This window comes from Pleurodeles waltl, chromosome 2_1 (assembly GCF_031143425.1).
Source record: "Pleurodeles waltl isolate 20211129_DDA chromosome 2_1, aPleWal1.hap1.20221129, whole genome shotgun sequence".
In the NCBI taxonomy this organism is placed as follows: domain Eukaryota; kingdom Metazoa; phylum Chordata; class Amphibia; order Caudata; family Salamandridae; genus Pleurodeles; species Pleurodeles waltl.
In genome coordinates, this window is record NC_090438.1 from 195,098,717 (window position 1) to 195,113,467 (window position 14,751).

Here is a 14,751-nt window from a genome sequence, read left to right on the forward strand (position 1 = left end):
GCAGAGGTTGCGGAAGCAGGCGGAGGATACTGCGTTGACCTGATGTCTTGTGTAGTTTGTTGTTGATGATGACCCATGGTCATGAGGCTGCAGACTTGTTCTGTTGAGTTTGGAGGGGTGGCGGGAGCTGGGGCCTCTGCTTACCAGGGGTCGTCCCAAGGTAAGGTGGAGTTTCCAAGTAGCAGCACTTTGGTTTTTTCTGTGTTGAGTTTTAGGCAGTTGTCCTTCATCCACTCGCTGATGCTGTTCATGCAGAGTTGAAAGTTGGCCTTGGCGTGGTCTTTGGAAAAGCGAGACAATAAGCTGCATTTTGTCTGCATAGGAGATGATGCTTTGTCCGTGGTTTCTTACAATGTTGGCCAGTGAGGTCAAGAAGGTGTTGAAAAGAGTAGGGCTGAGAGAAGATCCCTGTGGAAGTCCACAGATGATGGGCTTGGGTTGCAAGGTTTGTGGAGGGAGGAGGATTCTCTGTGTTTTGTCGGAGAGGAAGGAGGCAATCCAGGAAGGGCGTCTCTTGGGATGCCAATTTGGTGGAGTCTTCTGAGTAGGTTGTGGTAGGAGACAGTGCGAAGGTCACGGATAGTTTGAGGAGGATGAGGGCCGCCGAGTCTCCTTGTTCTAGAAGGGTTCTGATATCGTCCGTTGTGGCGATCAGGGTGGTTTCAGTGCTGTGAGTGGAGTGGAATCCAGACTGTGTTGGGTGGAGCAGGTGGTTGTTTTCCTAGTATCACAAGAGTTACTGGTTGATGACTTTTTCGAGTACCTTAGCTGGGAAAGGGAGCTTGGCGATTGGTCTGTAGTTTTTGAGGCAGTTGGGGGGTCGGCAGAGGGCCTCTTGAGGAAGGGTTTGACTCCTGTGTGTTTCCAGTTAATAGGGTACGTTGTTGATGGATGAGTTGAGTATGTCTGTGAGTCTGTAGCCGATGCGTTGATCCCAAGTTTGGTCTGAGGGGGGAGCCTGAGTGGAGGGTTTTTATGATGTTGGTGCTATTTTGGGTGGTGAGCTGATTCCACCTCAGGCTTTCCTACTTGGAGGGTGTGTCCGAGCTGTTGAGAAGGCTGAAGGTGTCTGCTGCGGTGGGCTAGGATGTGAAGTGTCTGTGAACAGTTCCGATTTTGTCGTGGGAGTAAGTGGCTAGGAAGTCCCATAGTTCCTGGGTGGAGTGTATGGTGTACTCTAGTGCTGATGGGTTGGTGAATTCTTTGATGATATTGAAGAATTATTTGCTGCTGTTGGTGCTGTCATGAATGCGAGTGGTCAATGCCTGTTAGCTAGCATTCTTTCGGAGTTTGTGGTATTGGTTGAGGGCATCCTTGTATGTGGTTCTGTCATTGGGGTGTTTGGAGCTGCACCATTTCCACTCAACTTGTTTGCAGTTGCATTTAGCGGTGCAGAGATCTGGGGAGTACTAACTGGCTTGTTTGGAGGTTTTGATGGGATCGGTGGTTTTGGTTGGGGAGACAATGTCGGCACAATGTGAGAACCAAGAGGTCAAGTTTTTTTTACATCTCTGTCAATGTCTGGGGTGGTGTTGCAGTCTGGAGAGTGGTGTCCGGAGGGTTGAAGTTGAGGGTGTCGGACCACTGAGTTTCAGTTACCTTTCTCCAGCTTCGAAGTGAGGTGGGCGGGGATCTGGGCATTCTGCCTGACATGAGGAGGTAGTTGAAATGGACGATGGAGTGCTTGGTCCAGGTGAGTTTGGTAGTGTCACTTTATTTAAATCTGTTGCTAGTCTAGAGTGTGTCCTGTGATGTGTGTGGGGTCGTGGAGGCTGATGATTCCCATGCTGTCAAATAGATCAAAACCAGGCAGCTAGGCTGGCCTTTCATCAACCCAGACACTGCCATATCAAGCCACTGATGGAAAAGCTACATTGGCTCCCAATAGCCCTGAGGACCATCTTCAAAACTGGCTGCATTATCTTTAAATGGCTCCACAAGAAAAGCCTAGTGTTCATATCCTCCAGAATTCAGAGATACACCCCCAGTCAACCTAAGATCGGCCCACTTGAACCTCCTGATTGTACCAAGATTTAAAAGGAAGAAGTTTGGCGGCGCTAGATTTTTGGTGATTGCCTCCTGCACATGCAACTCTCTTCCCCCTGACATCAGATCCGCACCCAACTATGCGAGGTTCAGGAAAATCCTAAAATCCTTGCTGTTTAAACAAGCATATGGCTAATTCCCATGACAGCGTACCCCCTACTTATTAGTTTAGTGCCAGGAAACCTATCTGGTGTACGTGTGCTCTACAAATTCCGCGTAACATAACATTGTAACCTTAAAATAGCCACTGGTCCTATCAAGAACCTAGCTACTCCCAGCCTGCCCACCAGCTCATCAGCTAAGGGGACCGGGTGTTACTCAGTCAAGTTTTATACAGTAATTTATTGATTTTTCATAACATAAACAAGTGGCTCAGTATTGTGCTGTTACTTTACTCCACCCCTCAAACACCTTCCCATCTGGTGGGTCATCTTGTCCTGTGAAAGGATACATTAATTTGGTGGGTATTGCCATGTTGAGCCATGACTGGTTTCAGTTGTCTGCATATTTAACCTGGTTTCCAGGGTGTGAGGTTGGCTCATCCTTTGTAAGGCTCCTTCACATACTCTCAGGTTTTTACTTGTTAGTTCTTGTCCAGCCCACCTACCTCATATTTTTTCAAATTTCTTTGGACATCCCCTACCCTTGTATATCATTTTTTTCCCTGGCATAGGATATGTTTATTTTACATTTCCAGTCTCACAACTGTAGCATTCGTGTGGTGCCCCACTTGAGTGCTATTTATCGCTTGACGAGTAAAATTCCTAAATTATGGAATGATGCGTCTGCCTCCCCCCAGACCCCCCGGCTGGGGTGCCTGCACTTTGAGATGTGTTCCCATGACTTTCTCTGATTTCTGTGTGACCCCCTTGCCAAATTCGACAGAGATGCTGGCAGTCCCATCGTGTGTGGTAAAAGGTGACTTTCTGGCCCCATTTTCTTAGGCACTGCTCGTCTGTGATTTTCCCCGTCTTGCATATAAGGACTCTTGTGTAATGTACTATGTGCAGTATTTTTAATTAGATCAGGCGGCATTGTGCTTTTGCCACCTCCCTGGGGAATTGAAGTGCCGCCTCCCAGTCATCATCATCTAGGTCTCCCACATCTGTTCACCATTGCGTCTTTAACACCTAGGGTGCCCAGGACGAGCTGGTCTCACCCTCTGCAACGGTTGCCCGGTGCCGAGGACGAGACCAGCTTGTCCTGCTATGGGCCCCTGGGGGGAGCGCTAGCGCTCCCCCAGATGGCCAAGCACCCCCCTCCCCTGGGCAGAGAGGGAAGGGGAATCGCTTCCCCTTCCACCCGGACCCCCCTGTGGCGTCTGGTGACCTCATCAGAGGCCTTCCCCCCCGATCGAAGGAGAAATGCAAAAGCATTTCTCCTCCGATCACGTGGATGGGGCAGAGAGGCATGAAAGGAGAGGGAAGGCCTTTTCTCTCCTTTCATGTCTCTCTGAGCATTTCTGCTGCCCAATCGCAATGCGATCGGGCAGCAGAAATGCCTGCTAGACACCAGGGAATTTTTTATTGTGTGTTTCAATAAGGGGAGCGGCCCCTTGGGCAAGGGCCGCTCCCCAGGGGGGCAAATTAATTCTAGGCCATTTCTGCCCCCCCCAGGGGGCAGATCAGCCTAATATTATTAGGCCGATCTGCCCCCTGGGGACAGAAAACCACTAGACACCAGGGATAATTTGTTTTTTGTTTATTTTTATTTTTTTTATGTTTGGGGAGCCAAAATATTTTTAGGCCATTTCTGCCTCCCCTGGGGGCCGATCTGCCCCCGGGGGGGGGAGGGGCAGAAACCACTAGACACCAGGGATTATTTATTTTATTCATACTTGCGCATAAGGGGAGCAGCCCCTTGGGCAAGGGCCTCTCCCTAGGGGGGCAAATTATTTTTAGGCCATTTCTAACCCCCGGGTGCAGATCGGCCTAATATTATTAGGCTGCTCTTCCCCCGGGGGGGGCAGAAAACCACTAGACACCAGGGATAATTTTTCTTTTGTTTATTTTTCTTTTTTTATCTTTGGCATTGACATTGCAGGGAAAAGTTACAGAGTAAATTATTTTATTTCAGTTGTTATTTTCTGTAGGAAACCCTTGTAGGATCTACACAAATTACCCATTGCTGAATTCAGAATTGTGTCTACTTTTCAGAAATGTTTAGGTTTCTGGGATCCAGCATTGGTTTCACACCCATTTCTGTCACTGACTGGAAGGAGGCTAAAAGCACACAAAAACATAAAAATGGGGTATGTCCCAGTAAAATGCCAGAATTGTGTTGAAAAATTGTGTTTTCTGATTTTAGTCTGCCTGTTCCTGAAAGCTGGGAAGCTGGTGATTTTAGCACTGCAAACCCTTTGTTGATGCCAATTTCAGGGAAAAAAACAACAAGCCCCTTTTTCCCATATAAAAAAAGAAAAAAAAACAATTTTCACTGTATTTTGGCTAATTTCCTGGTCTCCTTCAGGGGAACCAAAAAGTCTGGGTACTTCTAGAATCCCTAGGATGTTGGGAAAAAAGAACGCAAATTTGGCATGGGTAGCTTATGTGGACAGAAAGTTATGAGGGCCTAAGCGCGCACTGCCCCAAATAGCCAAAAAAAGGCCTGGCACCTGAGGGGGAAAAGGCTTGGCAGAGAAGGGGTAAAATGCTTTAGCTCCTTTTGTGCATTGCTCAGTAATGTATTATATGTGAGGGTGTTACTTGGTCTTGCTCACCTAATTGAGAGACCCTTCGAAATCAACCTCACAACAAATTCTGCAGACTGCTCAAGATGCACTTTACTACTATTGATAATGAAATAATTGCATTCAGCTTGAGGATACCATCAGCTATCTCATCAGAAGATTTGGCCTAACGACAGCTAGTCTCGAACCTCGTCTGCTCTAGGGGAATAGCATTGGATGACGAATGACAACTCCTAACTCCTGCCTCTAATCATTCTACACAGGTTGTTATTCTAAAATCTAATCGTCTCCTGATTGGTCAGTCTATGGGGTGGTTTCATTTCAGCCAATCAACAACTAAATTGATGACCTAAACTTAACATATTTACGCTAACTATAACATTTTCTCCCGATGTATCTATACTTCTTCCATCTCGTCTGTAACTCCATTGTCTCATCGCCTCTCGAATAGCTTGTTCTCAGGAAGAATCTTTTACTGTATCTGTCTACTTCCATCCTTGAGGAAAGACCAGATATTAGTAACCTATCCAAACAATAGGACATTTCAACATATGCAATGCTCAGTTAATACATGACCTTGAAAGTCATAACACTGCAACCCTCTAGGGGTAGCTGTGGATACATCTACACAAGCTTTGAAAACACCTATTATCAAGACAAAGAAAAATAACCACAGCATTTAAATATAATTTTGCTTAGCCAAGAACAGAAAAACAAATATTTCAGAAGATTTCTCATTTTACACGTTAGTTCATTACACATTTTAATATGAAAATCATTAATAAACATATTACAAAATTCACACTCTCACAATCTCCTATCTTACCCCATATTCTTAATTCTTTTAGTCTAGTCTTCTTGCATTGTTTTCTGCGTGTTTCTTTAAAACTCAGATGGCAATTAATATGTCATGCATGCGTTTGACTATCCATGGGTAAATATCTGTCATACTGGGCAATAGACTGTAAAGTAAATTTTTGTGGTTTATGTACTTAAATGTACAGTGTTTAGTCCCTAATATATATATATATATATATATATATATATATATATATATATATATATATATATATATACACACATATATTTATATATATATACTTATGTGTAACTTGTTTTCATATTACAATGATACAGTGACATTATTTGTAAATGTGAAATCCGTAGCTTTTCAACAGAAATAAACATTCTAATCAGAAAAGTCCCAATTGAGGATTGTAAGTGTTTTCATCACTGTTAGTTCAAAGTAGTCTTTATTTATTTGTGCCAGCCAAAATAAACTAAATGTTCATGGTCTGCTCTTTTTATATTTTTCAGAATTGGGTCTGAACTCACTGAAACCTTCAGCAGTCATTAATATCGTACCAGACAAACAAGTTAAAGCAGAGTGGAAATTACCCGACGTAAAATATAACTTTATAACAAGGTGAAAAACGTGTTGATTCCTAGTTGTAACTAAACACGTTACTATGAGTAAAGAATTTAGAAATGTGCGTTTTATCACCCAACTGGAACTTATACATAAGAAGTGTTTCATTAGGCAAATGAATGGTAAATGTATGTTTGTCTTTATTGCGTCATTCACATTTAGAAATTCATCTTATCCTCTTTGCAAACTACTTTTTCATCAAGGCTAGGATGTAATATATATATGTAATTACTTAAGTGGTAATATAACATATGTCGAAGAGAACCCTTTGAAACAAAGCAGGTCTCTCTTTTCAATCCATTGATACTGCATTTGCAGTTTAGAATGTGATGTTTGCTCTTTTGCTCTCATTTAATACCGAGTAGCGTTTTGTCCATAGTTCATGGTTGTTCACAGTATTCTTTCTGTTCTTGTTCAACAGGCGACTGTGTCCTTTGTTCATCAGAACATCTTGTACTATTGGGAGGTATTTCTTTATGGAATGCCACGCCCCTTCCAACCGCTTGTCTTCTTTCTGTCGCAATCCAAAAGTAGAACTGGATATCTCCTCTACAGTACTATATTTTTTTCCTCTGGGAGAGATTTGTAGCTATTTTTATTTTTTAGTAGTGGCTAAAGTTCTACTGTTGCAACCAGATGGTTAAAGGCCACAGGCGCCCGGAAGCCCCTAGAACAGTGGTTCCCAACCTGTGGTCTGGGGACCCCTGAGGGTCCGCAAGGTATACTCACGGGGTCCGCGACTGCTAAGAAAGTTCAATAATATTAACAGATTAGGTCCCCAGCTTTCAGTCATGACTCAGTCGGGCGGTCCCCGGATATCATTAAAGATTCAGTGGGGGTCCCCGGGCTCCAGTAATGACACAGTGGGGGTCCACAGTAGTCAAAAGGTTGGGAACCACTGCCCTAGAAGCTATGGGAACTTCCTAGAGCTCTCACATTCTGGGTATCAGGAAACGTCAGAACATTATGACCCTCATTACAACCCTGGCGGATGGCGGTAAAATGGAGAAAAGTGCTGCCAACAGGCTGGTGGTATTTTTCCGATAATATGACATTGGCGGTTTGGCTCAAGCCATACCGCCAATGTGCCATGGCGGCAACGACCGCCGGGCTGGAGACTGCAGTCTCCAGCCAGGCAGCCGTCACTAGCCCGCCCTCAGGATTATGACCCTGCCTACCGCCATGGTTTTCGTGGCAATCTTACCGCCACGAAAACCATGGTGGTAGGCACTTCCTTCCCTGTCACTGACAGGTGTCTTCCCTGCCCCCCTCCCGTGGTTTCTCCCACCCCCCCTTCCCACTCCAGACACCCCCACGACATACATGCACCTTCGCGCACCATCAAACACACGCATTTACACACTTACACCCACATTTATCCACACATGCATACATCCATTCACACATACATCCACACACACTGACATACATACATGCATGCATACAACACAACATTCATGCACTCACACATCCATACATGCACACACGGACAACATGCATCTCACACCAGCATACATGCACGCACAGACATGCCACCACAGACACACACAACACCACCCACCCCCACCCTGTCGGAGCACCCGACTTACCTGATTGCAGGGGTCCTCCGGCAGAGATGGGACAGGGCGCGCCAGAAGAACACCACCAGGCCGTATCATATGTCATGATACGGTCTTTGGCGGTCTACTGGCGTGGCGCTGCTGCTGGCAGCAGCGCCACCTTACCGCCATCCGCCACCATTAAGGAATAAAAAGTACACTAATGTCAGGGTGGAGACCATTTTTTCATGCTGCCTATGTCCCAGTTTCTGTTGCCCGCTAGTGCTACCTGCCATGTCTGCACCAGTTCCTCTCTGTGGCTCGCAGGTGTTCAGACTGGCACCATAATCTGACTTGCCAACACCTACGATTCATTCAGAAACTGCAACACAATGTGTGAGGTGCTTTTGCAGGCAGAGAGTTGGATGGCTTTTATGACCAGGCATGCCACATACACTTGTGCATGAATTGTAAGCCGTATTGCAGTCTTCTCATAAGCAGCGGAGCTTACTTACAGTATAGTTAGATCAACTCGTTTGAGTTTTGGTGCCCCAACCCCACCCCAGTTATAGCTGCTTGCATATACACATTGCACCAACGCTATACTGCCAGCCTGTACTGTGGTCTTCCTGGACTTAGTGCAGTGTTGTACCGGTGTCCATGTGGATTTATGGCCATACCCGTTTGTTTTTGCCCCTTGGATGTTTAATTTTACCTGTGTTAATGAATATTGTTGATGGGAATACTACACTTATTGTCCTGTGAAACTCTGGCACCCACCAGTTGTCAGTTAAAGGCAAGGGTAGTTAACAGAGATTAGTATGATTATAATACATATTCTTAAAATGTCTTTCAGGGAATTACCAAACACTTAAAACAACCATTTTTGTTCCTTTGCTGTGATTTCCCGATTATGTGAAAATCACACCTTTCTTACAGTGTTTTTTTTAACTTGTAAATAATGACAGTTCAAAGGTGGAAATACTATATGATAATTCCACTTCAAAGCAACTCCCTACAGCCTTCCACGGACTCCAGGTAGATGCACGGATTAAGGGCAAGGTACTCTCCAGCATGCATAAGACAGAGAAAAAGGGCCAGGGTGATAGCGGAAGGCAGCACCCATATTGGACTAACCCAGGATCTTCACTCTGCGCCTGCACACCTGATCTTCTAACAGCCCTTGAAGTGACTCAAGTGAAGAGGCATATCTTAGGTGGTCCATCAGCCAAGGCTAGCAATTAAAATAGACCATCCCTGCAAGCAGAAACACGGTCTGTTCAATCCCTCCTTTAACTTAACTCTGTTCCAGTCAGTTGTTGTGAACACAGAGTGCAGTATGTTAACTTTGAAATTTAGTGTTTTTTGCTGTTTCTCAATTCTTTGTCTGTTAGTCTAAGCTCCAAAGGAAGCTACCAACTCTAGCCCCCCAAAAAATAAGACAATTTCTTTTTCTTGGTTTATTTCCAATCGCAACTAATGTTTTTTACACGTTAAATGGCAAGGCAGATCCTTCTATCACGACCCACTGGTATTCACTTAAGTATTACATATACTTCTTTTAGTGTACAACACATCTACTTTATAGGTTTCCTTTATTAATACACATACACGCATAGGTATGATGCTCACCTTATTTCCCTGGGACTGTAAGTTCTTTCTAGTGCAAACTGAAAAATCCAAGTATGGGTGTGAGAGTTACTAAAACGTGCAACCTTACTTTGGTTACACAATAAAGAACATAATTATTCCATTTACTTCCTCTCAGACCATGTTCGTTGGAGCGGGGGAAGAAGCAGGCAGGCAGGAGCAACTGGGTCGAAGGAATTGAGGTGGTTTGCCTCTGATGTCCCAGGGCCCAACCTACTTAGGCTCTGCAATCTGGACAAAGTATAACCCTTTCTGCACTGACTCTCAAGGTAGCAAGGGCAAGCAGTTACTGGCTTCTCAGTGAGGTAGCGTGGGGCTTCTCCAAACTTGGAGCTCAATAATTTGTGTAAGTCCACGTTGGGTTTAGCACAGGAGAGCAGTATCATTTATTTGCTTTTCAACCATACCCCTCACCACAGTCAGTTACATTATGGAGTAACAAGCTGTCTGTGTCTTATGGTAAATAGTCTGAATACCTTACTTAACTTTAGTTATCGATTCCCATATCTTATGTCATCTGCAGGTTACCAACCAGTCTTACATCCCTGAACTAGTTTAGGTACATTTGAAGATATCGTTTGACAGGGAATTATCAGCTGACCATATTGTTGCCTAGTCTCCAAAACGTACATAGAGAGGCCTCGGGCTCCACCCAGAGTAGTATTTATCACTCACCTTATGCTGTTAGCTGTTCAGTGTATATTTCCACCTCCAGTGAAATGCTTGAATTGCTTTACAAGTCGGCCTGTTTCAGATCTGAAAAGTTCTCTGAATTGTCACATTACCTTCTTTGTCTCATCAGTGAATTACCTAAATTGTATTATTGTTCTTTGTTTTTTTTTTTCACAGCAGCAGGCTTTTTTAAAACTTTAGTCATGACGCATAATGCAGACTAGAACGATTGGCTTTGCAAATGCTAGTTTGTTTGTTCTCTGGCAGATATGTTTGACAAGATATACAAAAGTAATTGAAAGGTGCAGTTGGTGCTGGATGAGGTAAATAGAGAATTGTTGAAATTACTGATGCATGTAGAAGTGTCCTGTTCATGTGTTACTCATGCCGCTACTGTATAACCTATTAAAAGGAAAACTTAAAAATGTTTGTATAGTACAGCCAGAATATGACTTAGGCTTTTTGGGGGCGCAGGGGGAATTCTTTCTAGCCAATGCTTGTAGAATGACTTAATAGTAAATGTTGTGCTTGGTTTTACTTTTTGTTTGTTTCAGATCAGAATTAGATTCTCTACCACATAATCACTCTTGTGATGTGATAGGTCTTGTAACCTTTGTTGGGAGATCACAAAGAAAAAGAAAGAGAAGTAGACCGGGGTTTCCAGGTATGTTTTTGTCAAACTTTGTCTTTGTCAAGATTATTAGTGGGAAAAGTAATTTGAAATGATTTTAAAAATTCTTTCTCACAGATGACTGTGAAGGTTTTTGGTTGTACCGTTGGGTTCAGGCTGTTGACGGGACCTCAGAACAACCCTTTGTGCTTGAGCTGTTTGCGTCATCTCAACCTGACATATTTGAAAACATTCACCCAAGTATGTATCACTAATAGTTTTGATGCTATAAAGAAGTGATTACACTGTGACTTGATTTTCATTGTTGACGTATCGCTTCCTTAAATATCTTTGGGGAACCTCAACGTGTAGCATTATGATGTTCCCTGAGATGTGATTCCCCCTCCAACATTTGGCCAAAGCAATAATGTAGTGGGGCCTGACAACTTTGTTTGCTCATGCAGAAGACAAGTCTACCTAAATGAAGACATAGTGAGTTTGCAACAGTATCAAACAGAAGATAGTGGTTTGCCTCTGCCTATGAAGCTCCATGTTTGTTGAGCTTTTAACTCTTTTTGCAGACAAAAAAGTAAAAAAAATCTTAGATTAGTCAACTTCCTGTTTTTCTAAAATATTCACTTCCAAGTAGGCACAATTGTACAGTTCCCTGGTAAGCACGTTTAATGTTAATGCTTGTTGTTTTATTAGATTCCTGACCAGTGCTTAATTTGGAAAAGCATTTGTGCGAGGGGCCAAGGTTTTCTAAGAATTCCACCAACATCGCTATGGAATATCATAGTTACCGAACACAAGGCTGACTATTCGTGATTGTTCCCAATGCTTCTTTCCCCACCACCTGATGCTCCTGGTCCCTTTATCTCACCCTTGCGGGTTCTTTTTCATACCTGCTTTCTCTCTTTGTTAATGTTTTTATGTTCCCTCTTCGTTCCCCTTTTTCAGGCATTTTATCCCCCTTGTTCAGATTCACAATCTGATGATGGAAAAATAAATTTCAAGCCTGAAAAATGATGCACTGTGGGCCCTATCGCTAACGATGGTCCAAATTAAGCACTGCTGCTGACCATGGTGCAACCCATAGGACTATCAAACACTGATACCAAAAGGATTTGTTGCCAGAATACATCAAATTTAAAGCATCTTGTTCTACTTCAAGGTCTCTTTGTTTCATTGCATTTCACATCTCCCAATCCTGATTCAGTGTCTGGATTAGTGGTATTTTTGAAGCACAACATGCACTTACAGTGTGGGACTAATTTTGTGGTGGGGTTTTCACCATAGTAAGGGCAGAGGCAGGACAAGTGTACCTTTTTTGCTATGATTCTATCATAAATATAGTTTAAGCTTAACATTTAAGAGGGTGGTTATTTTGCCATTGCTTAGAAAATAACTCTGTTTTGTAAAGTTGTCATCTACTTTTTGAGAATTAAGGGCCTGATTTAGATATTGGAGAAGGGGTTACTCTGTCACAACGGTGACGGAAATCCCATCCGACGAAATCTAAATCCCAGTATTTCCTCTGGGATTCAGATTTCGGCAGACGGGATATCTGTCACCGTTGTGACAGATTAACTCCTCTGCCAATATCTAAATCAGGCCCTAATTTTTGTACATTTTTCAAAAATATTTTGCATGTTTTTGTCACCCTTATTACACCCTGGAAACAAATATAAAAGTGTTTGTGCTAAGGTATGAGTAAGATACTTTACAGTTAACTTCCCCATACTTGATGTGTATGTAGCGGAAATGCTTTCACAACATGAGAAATTGTTTTCATGGAGAGGTTGTATATGTAAATGCAGATTTCTGCATACTTAATTCAGGCAAATCCGAAACCTTTTGAAACGTGCACATCATAGATTTCTAGAAGTGCTCCTGAGATTCTTTGCGGATTCCCAAAAACCTGAAAATCTGTCCCAAATTTAGGATGAAACTAACTGTAGTGTATTTCTGATTTTTGCAGCTTACCTTCATGAATGAGCCCCAGAGTAAGGCTGAGAAGTTAAAAATGATATCAGGTCAGATCGTTTTGCAGCCTCTGCTTTATAAGTCCTGGGTGCTCTCCCATTAAAGCGCACATATGACAGTTTATCTTGTTTGATAGCAGTAACAATTACATACATTACTGCCCCAGGTTGTATAATAGATTTTTACCATGGAATTTAGGGAGGATGTTGGTCCTAAACACAGATAAGCAAGGAATACTGTTAGACCTGGTATCCTTGGCATGGTCTCCCCTCTCTTTTTTGCCTCTGATTCTCATGTTTTGACTGTGTGCTGGAATCAGCTTTTGCTGTTTTTGGTACTCTGGGCACGTTACCACTGCTGACCAGTGCTAAGGTGCAAGTGCTCCTGTGAAAAGTGTATGTGCAGTTGGCTTTTCAATGATTGGCATACTTGATTTACTAGTAAGTCGCTAGTAAAGTTCATCAGAGGTGCTCAGGGCCTGTAAATCAAATGCTACTAGTGGGCCTGCAGCGCTGGTTGTGCCACTCACATTAGTAGCCCTGTAAACATGGCTCAGACCTGTCACTACAGTGTCTGTGTGCAGTTTTAAACTGACTATTCGACCTGACACCCACTTGCCAGGCCTAAACCTTCTCTTTTTATACATGTAAGGCACCCCTACGTTAGGCCCTTGGTAGCCCCATGGGCAGGGTGAAGTGTACATTAAAGGTTGGGATGTATACTGATGGAATTTAATAAGTACGTTTGTCCTAAACACAGATAGGCAAGAAATACAAATGTGGCATCTCTGAATACTCCGAAGCCACCATTTGATTCCATACTTCCTATTCTCACCAAGACTGATGGACTCCTTTAACCTGTAAAATAGATGTTTACATTGGAATTTATGGAAGACATTTATCCTAAAGACAGATAGGCAAGGGATACAAATCTAGCATCTTCGAGTATTCAGAAGCCACTTTTTTATTACATACTTCCCATCCTCAACCAGATTGCTGGACTCTTTAAATCTCAACCCTTGGAAACCAAAACAATTCTTATGGCTTAGATGATTTATTGGATCAATATCACCCCACATGACATCCACTAGTCTTCTCCTCTGTTGTTGTTTATAGCTTGTTACTTTTCAGAATGAACAGTGGGTCAAAAGATCTCCTATTCCTGGCTGAATTGTGTAGCTTGGCCACTGGTCCATTCATGGTAAAGGACCAAAGATTTGCTACACTTCCACAGATGGACCTTCATCAAAAGTAATGATAGTGTCAACAAAGGGTCCCAGTGGTTTAGGCTGCTTGCAGCCCCCTTCAAGTTGGCCAGTCACTAATAATGAATACTTGACTTTCTCTTAAGATTAAGGGGTTCACTCTCCTTTGCAGTCATATAGTGCCCCTAATATAGAGGACAGGGAAGGGGCCAAGAGTAATACATTTTTTGTACAAGGTGTATTAAAGATTAAAGGCATTATATTATTTGTATTGCAGAAGGGGGCTGTCTTACTGCTTTAGTTTATTGGTATGTATAACTTACAGAAAGAGACTTGATAAATGTATCTTTTCACAAATTCCCCTGATTTTCTGGACTGCAGTTTGCCCTCAGGCACATTCTCAGTATTGTGCTGAGGTTATGGAGTTCATTTTTCAGCTTGCTTACCAGAACCATTCTCATTTTTAAGATGGGAAGCTACCTTTGTTATTCTACTTATCTCAGCCTGAACATATGCGTACTTGGAAAGGCCTTCTGAAGACTGAGGCTTACCTTTATTGTAGGTGACCAGAAAATATTAACCACTAATCTAAATTGTGCATTCTGATACACGGAGTGTGAATCAGTGGAATCTTAGGATCATAATGGGAAATTTTCCAGTAGCATGTACAACTTCCTGCATTATACTTTTAGTGTTGTGGCAGAAAAGGGGAGGGCCCACCATGCACGTTTGTAGGAATTTGCAAACATCTTGCAGTGCCATTGTCACACTGGATACCCTTGTAAATTGTTGGAATGACTGGTTCTAGGCTAGGAATGGAATGGGAAGGGAACAACCCAGAAAGTGTTATGTCTTTGAATTTTGATATAGAATTCTCCTGTTTATTCCTGAATTATGGGGTTTGATGCGAATCAGTTGCAACTTTTG

General features: G+C 42.9%; 1 protein-coding gene across 2 annotated transcripts in view; it reads left to right on the plus strand.

The window, feature by feature from the left end:
* RADX (RPA1 related single stranded DNA binding protein, X-linked) overlaps window positions 1–14,751 on the plus strand; it is a 252,126-nt gene that overhangs the window by 122,943 nt on the left and 114,432 nt on the right. For both annotated transcript variants that reach the window (XM_069212392.1, XM_069212393.1), the window contains exons 4-6: window positions 6,053–6,161; window positions 10,579–10,688; window positions 10,773–10,895. In XM_069212392.1, the coding sequence (XP_069068493.1) occupies window positions 6,053–6,161; window positions 10,579–10,688; window positions 10,773–10,895 (342 nt within the window). The remainder of the gene's footprint in view (window positions 1–6,052; window positions 6,162–10,578; window positions 10,689–10,772; window positions 10,896–14,751) is intronic.